General features: G+C 45.3%; 1 protein-coding gene across 6 annotated transcripts; it reads right to left on the bottom strand.

The window, feature by feature from the left end:
- Positions 1-141: 141 nt before the first annotated feature.
- Positions 142-17,238, bottom strand: ssbp3b (single stranded DNA binding protein 3b). 6 transcript variants are annotated; one of them, XM_010865033.5, is made up of 17 exons: positions 17,064-17,238; positions 16,245-16,317; positions 16,026-16,087; positions 15,842-15,926; positions 7,915-8,004; positions 6,019-6,090; positions 5,163-5,225; positions 4,931-5,065; positions 4,684-4,745; positions 4,069-4,123; positions 3,630-3,665; positions 3,352-3,406; positions 3,161-3,225; positions 2,898-2,976; positions 2,154-2,182; positions 1,808-1,909; positions 142-1,407 (listed from the first exon to the last, which is right to left on the bottom strand). In XM_010865033.5, exons 1-17 carry the CDS (start codon positions 17,117-17,119, stop codon positions 1,375-1,377), a joined length of 1,152 nt encoding a protein of 383 aa, XP_010863335.3. In that variant the 5' UTR covers positions 17,120-17,238; the 3' UTR covers positions 142-1,374. The 6 variants fall into 6 exon arrangements, with proteins under 6 accessions (XP_010863335.3, XP_010863336.3, XP_010863334.3 ...); XM_010865034.5 differs by having other exon boundaries at positions 142-1,404; XM_010865032.5 differs by having other exon boundaries at positions 142-1,909.
- Between the last annotated feature and the right edge of the window lie 1,586 nt (positions 17,239-18,824).

Raw genomic sequence — 18,824 nt, 5'->3', positions numbered from 1 at the left:
TCCAGCAGTTGTTCTATGTAGATTACCGAGTGACAAACTGTTGTCCATTATGAAACTACAAAAAAAGTTTAGGTTTCTCTTAATAACAGTAATACCTTTTTTTGAGAGGCAACACATGAATAAAAAAGGACTAGAGTTAAGTTATTGTAAAATTATATTAACAAGCAATCTTTCCTCAATTTGAAAAAAAAATAAAAATACCAGCAAATAAAAGGCAAAATAGGACAGACGTATAATGCTTAATATTCACAGAAAATGAAATAAACGTTCATCACATTTACTAGACTGCTGCTAAGTTTATGATATTGTCTACAATAATTGGTTTTGAAAGCTTTGACAAATCTCAAAATAACTGGGCCAGTATAGGTCGTCACATTTTGTATCAAAATATAAAAAATAAAAACTGGGGAGAACAGATTCTATGATCTACCAAAATGCATTTTAGGTTACAATGGGTTTAACTCGGTCATTGTCACATTGTAGTATTGAAACAGTAGGAAAACATAGATAGCTACAACGATGGCAAGGACAAGAGCAGTGTTAAGCACAGCCAAGGTTAAACCCCAGTGGACGAGAGCAGTGTTAAGCACAGCCAAGGTTAAACCCCAGTGGACGAGAGCAGTGTTAAGCACAGCCAAGGTTAAACCCCAGTGGACGAGAGCAGTGTTAAGCACAGCCAAGGTTAAACCCCAGTGGACAAGAGCAGCAGTGTTTGTATGTTACACACAGATATCATGCACCGGTCATGGTTTGGCCTAACCCTCACTTCGCCCCTGACGGAGAGCAGCAGTTGGACTGTTAATACGTAAATACAGTGCAGTAAGATTGCTGCCCTCCTTGATAAAATCAGAACCCACAAAATCCACTGAGCACTTAACCTGTAAAGGCCAATTCTAACAGAGATCCAAGGGGGGGTCACAGAGTTAAAAGGCAGATTCGGACTCACAACGTTTTCAGACTGATCGCGGGACCCCAAAAATACATCGAAAGTTGTTGGGACTTCGCACTGCATAAATGCACACGTGTGCTGTGTCTAGCAGAAACGTGCTCTGCACACGAAAGAATTTGGTCACATTTGACCATTTTCGTTCCTGGATATGGGGAATAACAAAACAAAAACCTGTCATGTATACAGTCGTTTCTGGAGCCGTTCTTCTCACACTTGGCGTGGGGGGGGGGGGGGGGGGGGGGGCAAACCAAGTGTCCTTCATTTGGAGTGAAGAGCAGAAGTCGGCAGCCATTTTGAAAGGCGTATATCAGCATTGTGGAATTGTGGAACCAAAATGGTGCCCGTCCCTGGTTCTGTGCTGATGTGTTTTAGCCGTGTCCTGTTATGGGCTCAGACCTCGGAGCGATGGCAGATGGAGGGGGTTTTCAGACACTCATGGTCATGGTAGGAGAGTACTGCTGTGGGGCAGACAGGAAAGAGTTAAAACCAGAATAACCCACTAGAATGGACGGACACACAAACACACACGGACACCAAATAGGAAATGCACTTCATCACTTTAGCCAAAACTGTGACTTGGCAACAGCCCAGGGCCCTCAGACTACACCCCCACAGCTGTCATGATGGTGTGACCGACCCGGCAGGACTGGCACCGGTCTACCATTTCAGCTCCATTGAGTCCATACTGTCCTATAGCCTTCTTTAAAGCTTTACCATCATCAACACAGGCACCTCAGGTCCTGTCCATCAAACTAGGAACAGAAAGGCATGAAAAACAGCTCAAGTGCTAAATGTCATACTGGGTTTGTGTGTGTCTTCATGAATGTGGCCTGTAGAGTCAGACTGGGAGGGACTTACATTCTCATTCTGAAAGGAGTGCAGGAAGTTCCCACCCAAGTCGTCGCCGTCCCTTGGGGTTCCGGGAGGGTTGCTAATGCCACTTAGATTGTTTGGAGAGTTCTGTGAGGGGCAGGAAACTGAATGAGTAAAGAGGCAATGAGAAGTAACTTGGGGAGCGGTCGGATTGTGCTGTAATGCCAACTCATTGTCAGGGAAAAAAACAGACCTGGGACCAGGCTAAACAACAAGAAGAGGCTGCAAACAAAATATATTGTACAATTTTGTAGAAGAAAAAGAAACTTCAGAGTGAAAATGATTAGTCACTGTGATTTTAATCAATGTATAAACATGTTATAATATTCACCTTGTTGAGTCCATCCATATCACCAGAGCCTACAAAAGAAACATATATTTTTAGTCAATGAATATTGACAATTGTTTCTTGCCCTGCCAACAACACCAGCAGTATGTGATGGAATCATCCTTGGGCATACTGAAGACTGACAGCAGTGATAAAATGCTCTCATCTGCATTCACACAGGCAGGACTTTTTTCCACCACTTGTCCTTTGAGCATCAGATGGTTTTCAGAGTTTAACTAGAAACAGAGCCAGAGCTTCACAGAGTCATTGTTCTCTGAACACAAGTCACCCCCTAATCAACACCATTGTTCTCTGAACACAAGTCATCGCCAGTCAACGCCGTTATTCACTGAACACAAGTCACCCCCTAATCAACACCATTGTTCTCTGAACACAAGTCACCCCCTAATCAACACCATTGTTCTCTGAACACAAGTCATCACCAGTCAAAGCCGTTATTCACTGAACACAAGTCACCCCCTAATCAACACCATTGTTCTCTGAACACAAGTCATCACCAGTCAACGCCGTTATTCACTGAACACAAGTCACCCCCTAATCAACACCATTGTTCTCTGAACACAAGTCACCCCCTAATCAACACCATTGTTCTCTGAACACAAGTCATCACCAGTCAACACCGTTATTCACTGAACACAAGCCACCACCTTGTCATAGCTGTTTTTCACTGAACACAACCCTGGATTAAGATTGTTAAGTGAACAGTGGCAGAGCGGAGTATTTTACCCAGGGAACCATTCATGTGGTGTGGTTCCATCCCAGCCATGGCACCCAGGGGTCCATCAGAACCAGGACCCAGAGGGAACTGCAGACAGACAGACAGACCCACCTTAGAAACATTCCACATGGCAACAGAACAGGCACCACTTCTACCAAATCAAGTCAGGCAAGGTCCCAGGACAAATCCAACCCTCCTGTCCAACCTACAGTGAACAACGCTTCCATTAAGTAACATTCAGCAGATACGCAGCATTTGAGGAAAGACTCACATTTGATCGATTGCCAGGTCCACTGTTGATCATGGTGTAGAGGTTGTCGCCAGAGTTGTTAGAATCTAACATGTGACAGACACAGAATCTGGCTTACCATGACGATAATCAATAAACAAGAGAATATAAGTCATCAAAACAGTAAAGAGTTGACAGAAGATGTTTCCTTTGGAGGATGCTGAGGTACGTACCGGCTGGGCTGGGCATAATGGGCGTTCCAGGGGGCCCCCCTCCTCCAGACCCCCCCTTTAGAGAGGCAGAAGGACAAAGTCACAGAACAATCATTACATCGGACCAGACTCTACAGGCACCAATACAATCTATTAAGTATTAATCAGTGGACATTGAATTACACCAAAGTGAGTATTAACCAGTAAGTTCTGAGGTAATGTTAATGGCTTTAATAATGAAATATAAAGACCGCTGTGTGTGTGTGTGTGTGTGTGTGTGTGTCAGCGAGGGATCTTACGCCATAAGCTCCAGGAGAAGGTGATGAATAAGGCATCTGGGAAAAAAAAATATCCCAACAAAAACATTACTGAGCAGAAACAGGGAATCTTATGTGCTCACCTCATAACATCAACAATCTTCTTATATTTGCCCTAACATCATCCGTATCCCTGGAAACCAGGACTGGATAACCTGGTCCAAACCACACCCTACTCCCTAAATAATGCACTGCACTTTTGTTATGAGATGCTGTTGAAAACAAGATCAGTACCAGGAGAGTAGACAGACTGCTGCAATGAGAACCGACTACACCAGCTACCAGATCAGTACCAGGAGAGTAGACAGACTGCTGCAATGAGAACCGACTACACCAGCTACCAGATCAGTACCAGGAGAGTAGACAGACTGCTGCAATGAGAACCGACTACATCAGTGTGTGTGTGTAGTGGAACACTCACCGAGCTGCCGTTGTTGGGATTGGGCCATTGTCGTCCTGCACCAGGACCTGGACCCCTGACATACAGACAGAGAAGCTCCAGTTAGACAACAACAAACTGGATCTGACCGATACAAACAACGCAGGCTTCTGCAATGCACACACACACACACACACACACACACACACACACGTTTGTATGGCTACCCTCATGGGGACCAGAAAATAGAAATTGCATGCTCCCTTGCCCTAATCTTAACCCTAAACCTAACCCTTACCCTAACCTTAACCTCAATAAAGTAACATTTATGCCTAAACCTTACCTTAACCCTAAACTTAACCAACAACGCCAGGACCTTATAGAAACCCCAATTCTAACTCTAAAATGAAATGACCCTAAACCTTGAGCCGGAAATTGACTTTTGCCTCATGGGGACCGGCAAATGTTTTTCTGGTTTTACTATACTCATGGGGACATTTGGTCCCCATGAGTATAGTTAGACCTCACACACACACACACACACACACTCACACACTCACACACTCACACACTCACACACTCACACACTCACACACTCACACACTCACACACTCACACACTCACACACTCACACACGATCAAGAGAAGGCTGCTCACATGTTTCCCGGCATCCCAGGGCCCATGGCGTTGTGTGGCGGCCGCATCCCACCACCAAAATTCTGCAACAACAACTAAGGCTCAGAACCACACAGAGAAATATAGGTGCTGTATTGGCGGCGCTCACGAGGCAGAAAGCTGTAGTCTAACAGGAGGTGAAATATCTGGCAAACCCCAATGATGTGCTTCTGAAAACATGTAATAGTTGGGAACACGTGAAGATGATGGGCTCAGATCAGTAGGGTACCTGGGGACCTGGACCCATCGGACCCATCCCTCGAGGTCCACTCATCCTCTGCATTGGTCCCAGATTGGGATGGCCTTGTGGTCGTGTGTGGTCCATGTTTTGGAGCATGGGATGAGGACCGGGGCCACCAGGAGGCTTAACGTTAAGAGGGATGAGAAAACATAAATGAAGGGGGTGGTAACACCGCGAGGAGGGGGGTTTGGTGAATCTGAGTACCGTATCCATTTTTTACCTGGTTTCCCATCCTGATAGGGGGACCTCGTGGTCCTCCGGGAAAACGTGGGTTCATAAAAGACTAAAAAACACAAGAGAACAGTTTTACATCCGCTACATCCAAAGTAAAAACACACGTCAGTTTTCTGAAGGAAAAAACATTGTATTTGTCCTCACTTCATCTCCTATATCCAAACAAGTGTAGAGACAGGTTTAACATTGATGGTTTCCTATGAAGTTAATCAATTAGGTTTATTTTATAAAGCCCTTTTACATCAGCAGTTTGTCACAAGTGTCAAAGTGTTTTATAAAACATCCAGCTTGAAACCCCAAAGAGCAAACAACAACAGTGTTAATGCACAGTGGCTAGGAAAAACTCCCTAAAAACTTAAGAAGAAGCATAGAGAGGAACCAAGCTCTGATGGGTGGCCAGTCCTTCTAAGAGTACAAACTGTAATAATTAATAAATGTGGGCTGTGTGCAGAGTCGGATCTACAACCTATATAAGTGTTAAACAACAACTGGGTTACAAATTGCAGTGCTGAACATGTTCATGCTACACTGCACAAATACACACAATTGCAATGCTGTGTTGCTGTGATTTGTACTTCCGTAAAGCATGAAGAAGGCTTAAAGGTATAGTTTCTATGACATCTTCAAGATCAGTGTGTGATTCTGCGATGCATTAAGCCAGAGGACAGATGCGAAAGCACGGAGCACAGAAATACCTTCTAGAAGCATGGAAGGGTGAAATGACTTCAAGACAAAGACAAAGCGCCAGAGTCCCAAATGACACCCCATTTTCTAACAGCAGTGCACTACATAGGACATAAGGGGTCATTTGGGACATATCCAGAGGGAGGAAGCAGCAATACCTGGCCATGGGGTCCCATCATACTGTTAGGTGGAGGCTGTGGGTGAGGAGAACCCTGGGGACCCTGGGGACCCTGTGGCGTCAAGAGACAGAGAGACCGGCGAGAGAGAGAGAGAGAGAGACCGGCGAGAGAGAGAGAGAGAGACCGGCGAGAGAGAGAGAGACCGGCGAGAGAGAGAGAGAGAGACCGGCGAGAGAGTGACAGACGCACACCAGTGAGGGAGATAGAGACACCGGTGAGAGAGAGACAGAAAAAAAAGAGGGTTACTTAGCTGAGCAGAGAGGAGTGTGTTGTGCAGAGTATCTACTGATTATTCACTCCTAGGAGCAGTGAAAAAGCTGCCAGAGGAAAGAGAGAGGATGTCTTCTCTGATGTCTGCCAATCAGAAGAACAGGAGCCACCATTCTGCCTGTCACAAGCAATTTCCCCCTTTAACAATTACCACAGCATCAATTAAGCCCCTCGCAATTAGCTCAGAGAAGCATCAATTAAGCCCTATGCAATTAGCTCAGAGTTGCATCAATTAAGCCCTATGCAATTAGCTCAGAGTTGCACCAATTAAGCCATTTACGATTAGCTCAGTATCCACCCCCAAACACTATCCCTGTGGAAGTAATGATGGATGACAAGGTGGCCTAATCAACACCACTCATTCAAACAACCCTGATATCAACAACTGATAAAATACAGGTCTGTCTCTGCACGGCCTCAAATTCCTAGCAGTACAGGGAACTTCTTGCAAAGAACGATATCAGCACAAATGATGCAACAAGCATAATTCGTTATGGGTGAGTGAACAACCTCCATTGACCGTCCCAGCCATGTACTGTCACTGTACCCACTAAGGGAAGCACAGCCAGCCGTCTTCCTCCACAGCTCAGGTTTATCCTCAGGCCATATTGATTTGCAGGTGTTACAGCAACACCTTTCGATATCCTGATTAGGGGCCCAAACATGCTACCCCGTTTCACTGCCGTAACACATTGAGGCGACCGCTCTGACAATGTAAATGCGTGATGTCAAAGATAGATGGCGGATGGGGCCCATTCTGGCCTTTGAGGGCAGATGCTTAAACAGGCACAGTTACTGTTCTTTCTCAGTTACTGGAGTGACAAGTCCATTTACATCAGTACATTTGTAACCAGCTAAACATTACAACATGTTCTAAGGTCCCATAACAGACAGAAGGGTACAGGGTTGGAGGCTCTTCAGTAACATGGTTGGGGACCTCCACCCCATATAGTGCAGAAGCAGAGGAAATCGAGCTGCAAAGAGAACATGGTTCGTGATGAGATGCAGCCAGAGGTTCAGAACAGAGATGCGACAGCCTACAGAGGACAGCAGAGGTAGCAAATGACGCACAGATCTCACATCCTGATAAGCCCAGCCAAGCAGAGAGCAGGAACCCATGTGGAACTGGAGGAAAGCAGCAGGCTGATAGAATCTGAGCGGCGGTCAGGCGAAGGCACAGGGGGTGTCATATACAGCCAGTTTACCACAGCTAAGAGCTGTTCCTAGACACCAGGCCCTAGCTGTGGTAAACCGGCCACAAGGTTTCTCATGAGAAACTGGTTAGAAATGCAGAAAGCTGTGGTATATAAGACTATATACTCAGGGAATTACAACATTAATTTGTACTGTTCCAACTGTGCTTATAGGACGGCACTAAGGCTTCTCTGTGGTTGGTGGTACAGTGTGTGGCCAAAACACCAAGGCCAAGAGCTGTGTTCAGGTACTCCGCATTGCGTCATGCCTAAAAACATACCTTACTCTCGCTATATTAGCCGAATACCACTGCACCCAAAAACATCAGAGATCAGGTGGTCCTGTGAAAGGAGAGGTTGGGGCCCACTGCAAAAACAGATTTGAGGACAAAGTGAGTAAGAGGAGACTTACCTGGAAGAATCCAGGGGGCATGGGTCCTCCAGGCATGCCCTCCCCAGGAGGTGTCCCCCCCATCAAAGGACTAGGGGCTGCAGCCGCACTCTAAATAGAAGAGGAACCCCAGGGAGTTAGGAGGAGCCCAGCCGTAGTGACTCTGATATGCTGTCCTCTCAGACTTGAAGTTCAAAGACTGACAGATGTTGGCCATAAAACATTGGTAAGTAATAACATGACAATGAGCGGAACCACAGGGGAGACCTGATAATAGCAGTTCAGACGTATTCTGTTGGAGGAACAAATGGTGCTTCCATCACTCACGATGCGCACACACATCCAAGCATTTGACCGAGGTGGAATAAAACTGAACTCATCTAATTGCCTAACATGCTGACGCTGTGGAGAACCAGCAGATCGGAAAAGAATCTGTGGGATCCACTCATTCACTCCACAGTGCTTAGACACAGCAGGCTCTCACTGCCAGGCTGTTTCCTGTCTTCACCACAACGATAATTCACTAATGTGCCATTTGCTTCGGTCACCGTTTGCTCTCTTCTTATTTAGCAAGAGCCTTTGGACCAGAGCTATTGCTACATTGCTTATAGAAGCCAGTACCGCCAGCCTGTGACAAGAGGAGACTGACTAGGCAGTAAGCTGGGGAACATGCTGTACTACAGCTGGGTGACAAATATGCCTGATAGAATGATACATTTATAACAACATGCACCATAGATTTTCACTGCCACCAAAATGCCAACAGCCAATGCCACTAACTAACACCTCCGCCGCCGCCCGCCGACTAGCGCCTTCGCCGCCCGCCGACTAGCGCCTTCGCCGCCCGCCGACTAGCGCCTTCGCCGCCCGCCGACTAGCGCCTTCGCCGCCCGCCGACTAGCGCCTTCGCCGCCCGCCGACTAGCGCCTTCGCCGCCCGCCGACTAGCGCCTTCGCCGCCCGCCGACTAGCGCCTTCGCCGCCCGCCGACTAGCGCCTTCGCCGCCCGCCGACTAGCGCCTTCGCCGCCCGCCTACTAGCGCCTTCGCCGCCCGCCGACTAGCGCCTTCGCCGCCCGCCGACTAGCGCCTTCGCCGCCCGCCGACTAGCGCCTTCGCCGCCCGCCGACTAGCGCCTTCGCCGCCCGCCGACTAGCGCCTTCGCCGCCCGCCGACTAGCGCCTTCGCCGCCCGCCAACTAGCCAACGCCAACTCCTGCCACCAACACCGCCTACCACAACCATAAACCGTCAACCACCAAATCAGACATTCCTCCAGCCTATAAAGGGCCCCACCTCCACAGCCAGCACAAGTTGATGTAACAAAAGCACTCACTCATTGTCCCTGGTAACAGACTGACTACACCCCTTCCCTAATTATATCCAAGCCAGACCCTGCAGGGTCACTGTGAAATACTACAGCCAGGGGAGAGAGCAAGCTGGAGGCAGCCAGGCAGGTATAACCCAGTTCTGGCCTACAGTGACTAAAGCACACAGCCACAACAGTACAACTGAACCTATAGAATAAGATATGTTGTTAAAGACACATGGCATGTTTTCAAATTTTAGACTGAAATGTAGATAGTTACACAATGAGTTAATTGCTTATTTTTATTCAAAATGATTAGGAAAGTGGTCAAAATGGAAGTTGCTTCAAAAAGTTTAAAAACATGATATAGTTATAAAACAAGGTTTAATGTAGCCCGGTGCTACATTAGTCTGGTCTAACCAGTTAGTACCGTGGTTCCACCACAAAAACTTACCCTGGGGGGGTGGTTCTTTATGACAGACTAGACCCACCCCTTGGGTGTGTTGGGGGCGTGGCTAGGCAGAGTGAACCAGGGGTGAGAAAGGTGAGTCACCATGATGTCACCATGAATACATTTAAAATAAATAAAATGAGTAGGTCCTTTAACGTCTGCATTGAGGAGATCACAGATCCAGACAAACAAGTTCAACCCCGGTGATGCGGTCATGTCCCCGGTGATGCGGTCATGTCCCCGGTGATGCGGTCATGTCCCCGGTGATGCGGTCATGTCCCCGGTGATGCGGTCATGTCCCCGGTGATGCGGTCATGTCCCCGGTGATGCGGTCATGTCCCCGGTGATGCGGTCATGTCCCCGGTGATGCGGTCATGTCCCCGAGCCGGGTGGGTTTGGCTCAGGACATTTTCAATATTAAGGGAAATGGGTTACAGGTGGGCTGAATGACACTGCAAGGCCTAACATGTTTTTATAATAATCTGAGGGTCATAGTGCCTCTCAAAGTCAGGGTCATCTCATCTGCCAGCTAGGTCCTCTCTGCCACTCAGTGTGAAGTGTCTGATCTAAACACCTCAGCTGATAGTTACAGTAACATTGTCTATATAATTAAAGGGTGTAGGGTTGGGGGGGGGGGGTGTATGCTTTACAGGCCTGTTTGGGTGAAACAAACGGCTGACCCACACACCTTTACCGTGTTCATATGGGGGGTTATATTAAAAGACAAGACTAGAGTTGGTGTAGATGGGGGTCCAGGAGAACCCCACCCTGACCTGGGGCCTAATTAAGACAGTATTGATCATTTTATATCATTATAAATAAAGACAACATGCATATGGTGGACCTGATACTAGATCCTTGCTCCTACAGCCAGGTGACTAATATATAGGTCCCTGGCTTTTATGGTCTGTGAACAGATATACTGTACATGGACAACAGAGTCTACATTAGTCATTGTGCAAGAATCCGCCAATAATGAAGAGCATGTTTGTGTTCGGTCTCATCACAGTCCTGCTGCTGGTGACAGAAATGGAATTAGGACCCAGAGAAGAGGCCAAGAAAACACTGGTCTACCACTCAACCCTCCTCCCCTCTCTCCCACGCCCTCCCCCTCATGCCCTCCCCTTCTTCCTCTGCTCCTCCCTCAGTTGCTCCCTTTTCCAATCTGTCCCTGACAGCCATCAATCAGCAGCTGTCACTACGGCGACAGTGCCCGGGGGAGTATCCATCAGGGTTAGGGTGAATACACCAGGGGGAGGAGCTTTATGAGCCATGATGCAGCGCTGCTTCCCTGCTGCCTGCTAACAGCTCAGCCAGTCACCTCCCCCACCCACAGCCCACTGAGACAAAGACTTGGGACTACTAGCCATGTGGGAAGGAGTGGGGGGGGGGGGCAGAGAGAGACAGAGACACAGAGACAGAACAAGATTTTAGGGGAGGTGAGAGGGGAAAGACAGAAAGAGAGAAACAAATAGAAGGAGAGAGAGTGATAGGAGGGGTTAAATTATTTCTCAGTCACTAAATGTAGAAAGACAGAAGAAAGCGTGAAAGGAGAAAGCCTGGCCCACACAAAGACAGAACTCACCTATAACCCTACATCAGAACATTTACTATATCAGTCTGTATACTATCCATGTGCTACCTCAGTCCGTGTGCTACCTCAGTCCGTGTGCTACCTCAGATGTAATGAAATGCCAAGAAGCCGGTTTGCCTGCTCACCATACAGCCCTTCATTACAACCACAACACTTCTCCGTGACAAAACGCTAGAGGTGTTTGCTTAGCTAGCTAGCATAACAAAGACAGGCTACGCTCTGTGCCTCCTCGCTCCCAGGTCACCTGCCAGATCAGAAGGGCTGTAGTTGCCGTGACAACCCTATCTGGCAAGTGCAAGGCCAAACATCCACTATTTAACCCCTTCCTGGTAATACCACCAACAGGGGACTTCAGCTAACTACTGAGGACTTCAGCTAACTACTGAGGACTTCAGCTAACTACTGAGGACTTCAGCTAACTACTGAGGACTTCAGCTAACTACTGAGGACTTCAGCTAACTACTGAGGACTTCAGCTAACTACTGAGGACTTCAGCTAACTACTGAGGACTTCAGCTAACTACTGAGGACTTCAGCTAACTACTGGGGACTAAACTGAAATAGTAGATGCGTCAAAATCCCCATAAAGCCTAGCGGCAAAATGTGATACAAGTTCTTTCCACATTCATTTATCCTACAAGGAACCAACTCAAATAAGGCCTGTGTTTCTTTTAGGCTTACTCAGGAGTGTTTTGACAGTTCTCATCAGGACAAGGTAACGTTTGTCAACATATTTGCTTCAACTAACTTCAACTGCAAAATATTATTTTCTTATATTTACCCATTACTGCTTAACTCCTATAGATATTTACACAATTCTGAAAAAAGCGAAGTTGTGTGAGCACCTCACCTACACCAAACACAGACCTTATTGGATATAAAAAAATAAAAAATAAATGAATGGTGTAAGAATAAAAGTGTGCTGCTTTTCCAATTGTGGCAATACATTTTCCAGGGCATTATGACTCATCTCCGTCCACACAGGTGACTGCCTCTGTCTTGTTCCCTCCCCATGTACTGATGGACACAAATGGACGGGGAACTGCCTCCAAACAGGCTTCTTAGATCAGATCAGAGGAAGGGGAAAGAAAGAGACAATTTACAGTGCCTCCCAACAATATACTGCTATTTTCCAGAAGTGGAAAATCCTTTAAAACGTCCCACAAACCTAAAAGCACTTGATCAGCAGTAGGATGGGCTAGGGAGATTTTATTTTCATCACATTTCATACACCAGGATGTTCACACTTTCAGGAGGGAGGAGAGATGGTTGGGACATACCTATGGATGTAACTAAGAGGGTTTCCTGACATCCTGTCCTAGGGCAGAGTGACCTGGCCTGCAGTACTAAGAGATAGGACTGATAACAGGAGCGTTAAACCTCTCAAAGTGCAGTGTTCTGAACATGCAAAGACACTATGCAAATGGAAAAGAGACATGTTTAGAGCCAGGCCCTAAGAGTTCTGAATCCCATGTTTTAGAGCCAGGGCCTAAGAGCTCTGCATCCCACGTTTTAGTGCCAGGCCCTAAGAGCTCTGAATCCAACGTTTTAGAGCCAGGCCCTAAGATCTCTGAATCCCACGTTTTAGAGCCAGGCCCTAAGAGCTCTGAATCCCACGTTTTAGAGCCAGGCCCTAAGAGCTCTGAATCCCACGCTTTAGAGCCAGGCCCTAAGAGCTCTGAATCCCACGCTTTAGAGCCAGGCCCTAAGAGCTCTGCATCCCACGTTTTAGAGCCAGGCCCTAAGAGCTCTGAATCCCACGTTTTAGAGCCAGGCCCTAAGAGCTTTGGATCCCACGTTTTAGGGCCAGACCCTAAGAGCTCTGAATCCCACGGTTAGTCAGGCCCGGGACCCAGGTGGAGGAACCTTGGGGGGAGCAGGGAGGAGGAGCACCTTGGGGGAGGGCAGCGGGTCGAAGGAGCACTGGTTTGGAGGGGAGCGAGGCAGGAGAGTACTGGGGGAGGGGAGCAGGCAGGATGCTCCACAGTTCTTACTCAGTTCATGCTGACGACAGCAATGTTTTCCCAGAAGCGTTTAAGCTCTTCCACGGACTGCGCGTCATCAACAGGGGTCCATGACAGAGGACAACCAGAAGTAGAGCTGAAGGATGCTACTGACAGACCTGACAAACTCCCTAACTTGTGTCTCCATTACCCGTTTCCAATGCAGACACATCCCAACAGTGTGTAAAGACTCAAATAAATATTTGAATAGCCACACCCCATCCCTGTGCTCCTACATACTCTGCACACAGCTCAACGAGGAGCACTGCAGCAATACAAACAAGCAAGGGAACACTGGTCCTTCCAGATTAGGCGCAGAAACTAACCTCAGAAACAGTCAGATGAACACCTCTTCATCCCTGCTAGTACAGGCATTAGCCCTGTAGTCACTATTAGGTCTACATCTCAAAGAAACTATCCACACTACTCTCTATAAAGGTTATAGGGCAAGGACGTGACCTCATCAAACCATCTCGTCATGATGCCGATCCTGCTTCACGTCCTGCTCTTCTTCCAATCCTTTGGAATGCGATTTGACACTTATATTTTATTATGATTTAATGTTCCTAACACATAACCCAACATATGTCAGCTGCATCAGACACGGAAATAGATGACCTGAGTTCTGATCAGTCACAGAAATAGATGACCTGAGATCAGTCACAGAAATAGATGACCTGAGTTCTGATCAGTCACGGAAATAGATGACCTGAGTTCTGATCAGTCACAGAAATAGATGACCTGAGTTCTGATCAGTCACAGAAATAGATGACCTGAGTTCTGATCAGTCACAGAAATAGATGACCTGAGTTCTGATCAGTCACAGAAATAGATGACCTGAGTTCTGATCAGTCACAGAAATAGATGACCTGAGTTCTGATCAGTCACGGAAATAGATGACCTGAGTTCTGATCAGTCACGGAAATAGATGACCTGAGTTCTGATCAGTCACAGAAATAGATGACCTGAGTTCTGATCAGTCACGGAAATAGATGACCTGAGTTCTGATCAGTCACAGAAATAGATGACCTGAGTTCTGATCAGTCACGGAAATAGATGACCCGAGTTCTGATCAGTCACAGAAATAGATGACCTGAGTTCTGATCAGTCACGGAAATAGATGACCTGAGTTCTGATCAGTCACGGAAATAGATGACCTGAGTTCTGATCAGTCACAGAAATAGATGACCTGAGTTCTGATCAGTCACGGAAATAGATGACCTGAGTTCTGATCAGTCACGGAAATAGATGACCGGAGTTCTGATCAGTCACGGAAAGAGCAGCACTGAAAACAATTTGGACCCCTATTTAAAAAATAACCTGTTATGAAAAATAAACTGGCATTGTGGAACAGGCTAGTGGGTGGGCACCACTGTCCCCAGGTCACCTTTGCAATGACCCCCTGATCTCCACAGGATCCCCTGAATAAATACAACTTCAATAAAAAAAAAATAAAAAAAATATATTGATGACAATGCTGTCAAATCGATTAATTAAATAACAAATAATTTTGCTTTTGAAAGACTCCAGGACAAAATATACTCAGATCAAAGATAAATATACAGTTAGGACAAATAACATCTGGGTGACAATTAGATTTCTACAAGCTCAAAAGGAGACAAGGTGTGTATTTATAGGACAATATGGACAGGGGAATCTGGTCCCAGAACAGCACTCTGTGAAGGAGAGAACCTCCCTTTGTCGTTGCACTACTCCCTTTGTCGTTGCACTACTCCCTTTGTCGTTGCACTACTCCCTTTGTCGTTGCACTACTCCCTTTGTCGTTGCACTACTCCCTTTGTCGTTGCACTACTCCCTTTGTCGTTGCACTACTCCCTTTGTCGTTGCACTACTCCCTTTGTCGTTGCACTACTCCCTTTGTCGTTGCACTACTCCCTTTGTCGTTGCACTACTCCCTTTGTCGTTGCACTACTCCCTTTGTCGTTGCACTACTCCCTTTGTCGTTGCACTACTCCCTTTGTACTACTCTGACACTGCTTTGCAAAGTCTGATAATGGAAGTCTGATAGTTGTTACAGGTATGCGTCTACTTCAGGAACCTCACTGCTGCTATCCCTGCATTTCAGTGGTACATGCACCTTGCACATTCAATTTGACGTGTTGCACATCTTGAATTGCCATCATGCATGCATTTTTACAGTTGTTACATATGCACGTCTACCTCGGGGACCTCATTGCTGCTGTTTCTGCATCCCGGTTGTACATGCTACCTTACTCCTTCAATTTGCCTCTATTGCACATCTAGAATGCCACTTAGAATAGCCATTTGTACCAGTACAACAATTTATGCAACTTGTCACATACACTATTCTTAATACTTGTACATTTCCTGCCCTCCTCTATTTGCCTTAATTGCACATTTAGAATTGCCATTTGCCTTCATTACACATCTATACATTCAACTTTTAATATACATATACCTATTACTTGTAAATACTTTTACATTATCAGCCCTCTTCTATTTGCACTTCTGTTTAGATGCTAACTGCATATCGGTGTGCTGTACTTGTACTGTTCAATGACAATAAAGTTGCATCTAATCTAATTAAACTTCATGAGAAGCCCAGTCACTCACATAATCGTGGAAGGCCTTTGCTTCACTGGAGTGGTCACAGGTCTCCCTCCTCTCTGGCGCGGCACAGTACAGGTCCCAGAATACACTGCAGACAGTCAGGTCATGAAGGAACAACTTTGACATAACATCCTATAACCCAGTATACACATCTAACAACACGTCTCTCCTATGGTCCGACACTCACCACCACCAGGAGTGTAGGAACCCAGGTGGCTCGCCCAGGGTGATGTTCTTCTCCCATCGGATCTAGACAGAGGATTGAAGAAGAAAAACATAATGACATAACAAAAAATGGTGACTTAAATTATCACATTAATTTATTCCAATTGTAATGCGTTATTGAGGTATGGTTACAGATATCGGTCATGATGATAATCTGTCTGTACTGGGCTAGGATACTTGCCTCTGATAAAAAGGTCTGTGCTGACTTCTGCGCTCCTATGTGTAACAAATATTCATAGACGTATAAAGCTAACCTGTGAACACATACATGGTTAGTTTGGAAAATGTTATGGCATATAAAACACTTTCAGAAACACCGTGTAGCCTACTATGAATGAGACTACAAGCCTCGACGTTGGGTCACGTTGAGGTAAATAAAGGCAGACCTTTAATAAACTAAAATGTCAGGCACTTTGTGCAACATAACCGAGAATATGTTAATTCACTCGTTTGCGTGGGCGCCGACTTCAAAATGTGTTATCATACAATAGCTTTCAGGACACTTTAAATAAAAAAACATTGTAACCAAGAATAAAACACGACATTTAGTCGGTAAATGAGAGTTGGCGAGCAAGCCTCGTAGCTGCGAATTGAAACAAAGTAGCAATCGAAGCATTGGGGAAAGCAACATTTGATCAATTAACGTAACTAAGAAAATATTAATTGCAGTTCCACAACGTATTTCCACATTTTACTTGTGTATGTTAAAAATATATTTACGTACATATACATATATATTCAAAATGTATTATATGCAAAATGTAGTTTAGAGACGCTAAATTGCTAATAAAACACAAATGTACGTTCAGTTGTAAGGCCCAGGAAGAGTGTAAAGCCGAACGCAGGATAGAAGGAATGGCGAGCGGACAAGGCGGTTCATTCAATTCCATCCTTTTCGGTAGGAAGAAATTTGCTCCTTGAATTCAACTGTCCAGCAAACCATAAAGCCAAAGGATTAAAAATATTTGGCTTAAGGTAAGAAATATGTTTCAGAACTTACTTTTCCCGTGCTTGGCCATCCGAAGGCACAGCGGACCCTTTACCTTTGGGGAACATGGTTTTCTGAAGGAGGACGCCCGCCTTCTCTTTCTTTATTTTCGCTATTTCATCTGTCAGACCATCAGACAGCCACCGCCGCGACCCTCTCACACTCTAACTGCACTTCTCAACCAAGCCTGGTCAAGGGGAAGAGAATAGTGCTAAATTAACTGGCAACTCTATTGACCAATGAGCGTACAGTAACTCCGTCTAGTCCTCCCTTAACATTAAGTCATTTTTTTATTACCAATCGGAGTTGGGCTACCTACTTTACATATCTCAAGGTTTATTATCATGCAGCTGGAATAAAGGTAGAAATCTACAACATTTAGAGATATCTGGAAAATAATTTCAGAGTTTTTCTAAATATCAGTGGAGACCAAAGCGTCTTAGTTTCAGCTCTTTATGTTGGCAACGTGTAAATATTACTAGAGCATATGTATTGCTACGTCCATTTCGGATTGCAAGACAAAGGGAAATTATGCACATTTTGTTCGTTTATCTTTCTTTTTACGGTCTGGGTTAACATTATCATAGTTTGAAATACCACAGTCGTTTGTGAAATGCCCCTCACGCGCGCCGCAAACGCGCGCACACTTAAAAGTAGACTATTTTACTCCATAGGTCTACTGTAAATGACTGTATCTCAACCGTCATTTGCCATTTAGTATAATATTTATCACTGATTATTTAAGACATTGTTCGTTGTGAATTGAAGTATAGCATTGTCTACCCCTTTAAGAAAATCGCATGTAGTCTTATTGGTTGTTGATATGGACTAGGTTAACGGGTTCCTTAAAACCGCTGACTAAGCCCTGCAGGTAAACAAGCTACATGGTCTCTTGTGCGTAAGGTTGGATTGGTACAGTAGCTGCACATACTTTGCAACATTGTAACCCCAAATATAGCAATTTGCATATCATTGATATTCCTTGACGCAGCCTTCTGATTAATCAAATGATGATAGCCTATAGGCTACAGAAGACGCAGTTGAACATTTTCATTTAGTAATGTCTTCTATTCTTCTTTAAATCTCATTTGACTGAAACGAAGAAAGCGGACGATAATTGTTCAGTTGTTTAATAAAACGTTTCATATTGACAACCATTTCATCATCGTGGCTTGAATCTTTGTCTTAAAGAAAGAAATTACAACAGTGTTCCACAGAAAATTATTTTAAAACTATAGCACAAGTGTAACAGAGAAGTGGATTTAATTCTGCCGATTCACGTTGCAAAAAGCAAATAAATGCAGATTTCTTTTGGACACATTCAGGTAACTCCTGTCTGTTTCGTTCAGTGTACTTCCGTTTTAACAGAAACCTTCTGACGAAAAGTTTTGTAGCAGAATATGCGATAAATATACCCCATGTATTCCGACCGTCTACCGCTGGTTTATGGGGGAACTTGAAACAGCTAGCGGACTGTTACTCAGTAGGATAAATTGTGACTAAGCAATCCAGCCATCGTGTGGCGCTCGTTTCACTCTGCAATGAAGAATGGCGCTTTACATCAACAGTAAATTAGAATGTATATACAATAAAAAATCGAATTGTTCTCAACCAGAAATTTAAAGCATGAGGTCTGCTTGTTTTATTGTAAATATTTTCTTATTTCATTGACCACCTAGACAAGTAGGTATTACTGACCTTCATCCATCAAAATTTGGACAATGATGCCATTTTTTATTGTCTTTTTGCTCTGTATTGCATTACTTTGGGTCT

The sequence above is a fragment of the Esox lucius genome, chromosome 8 (genome assembly GCF_011004845.1).
Source record: "Esox lucius isolate fEsoLuc1 chromosome 8, fEsoLuc1.pri, whole genome shotgun sequence".
Lineage (NCBI taxonomy): Eukaryota > Metazoa > Chordata > Actinopteri > Esociformes > Esocidae > Esox > Esox lucius.
The sequence above is the reverse complement of the archived record's forward strand: the minus strand, read 5'-3'. Positions and strand labels throughout refer to the sequence as shown.

Excerpts from the sequence above, each read along its gene's own strand:
- ssbp3b (XM_010865032.5), bottom strand. The coding sequence starts at position 17,119 with ATGTTCCCCAAAGGTAAAGGGTCCGCTGTGCCTTCGGATGGCCAAGCA. Across the intron at positions 16,318-17,063 it reads GATGGCCAAGCACGGGAAAA|GTTAGCTTTATACGTCTATG; the intron begins GTAAGTTCTGAA and ends ATGTGTTCACAG. Across the intron at positions 2,977-3,160 it reads GACCTGGCAATCGATCAAAT|TTCCCTCTGGGTCCTGGTTC; the intron begins GTGAGTCTTTCC and ends GTCTGTCTGCAG.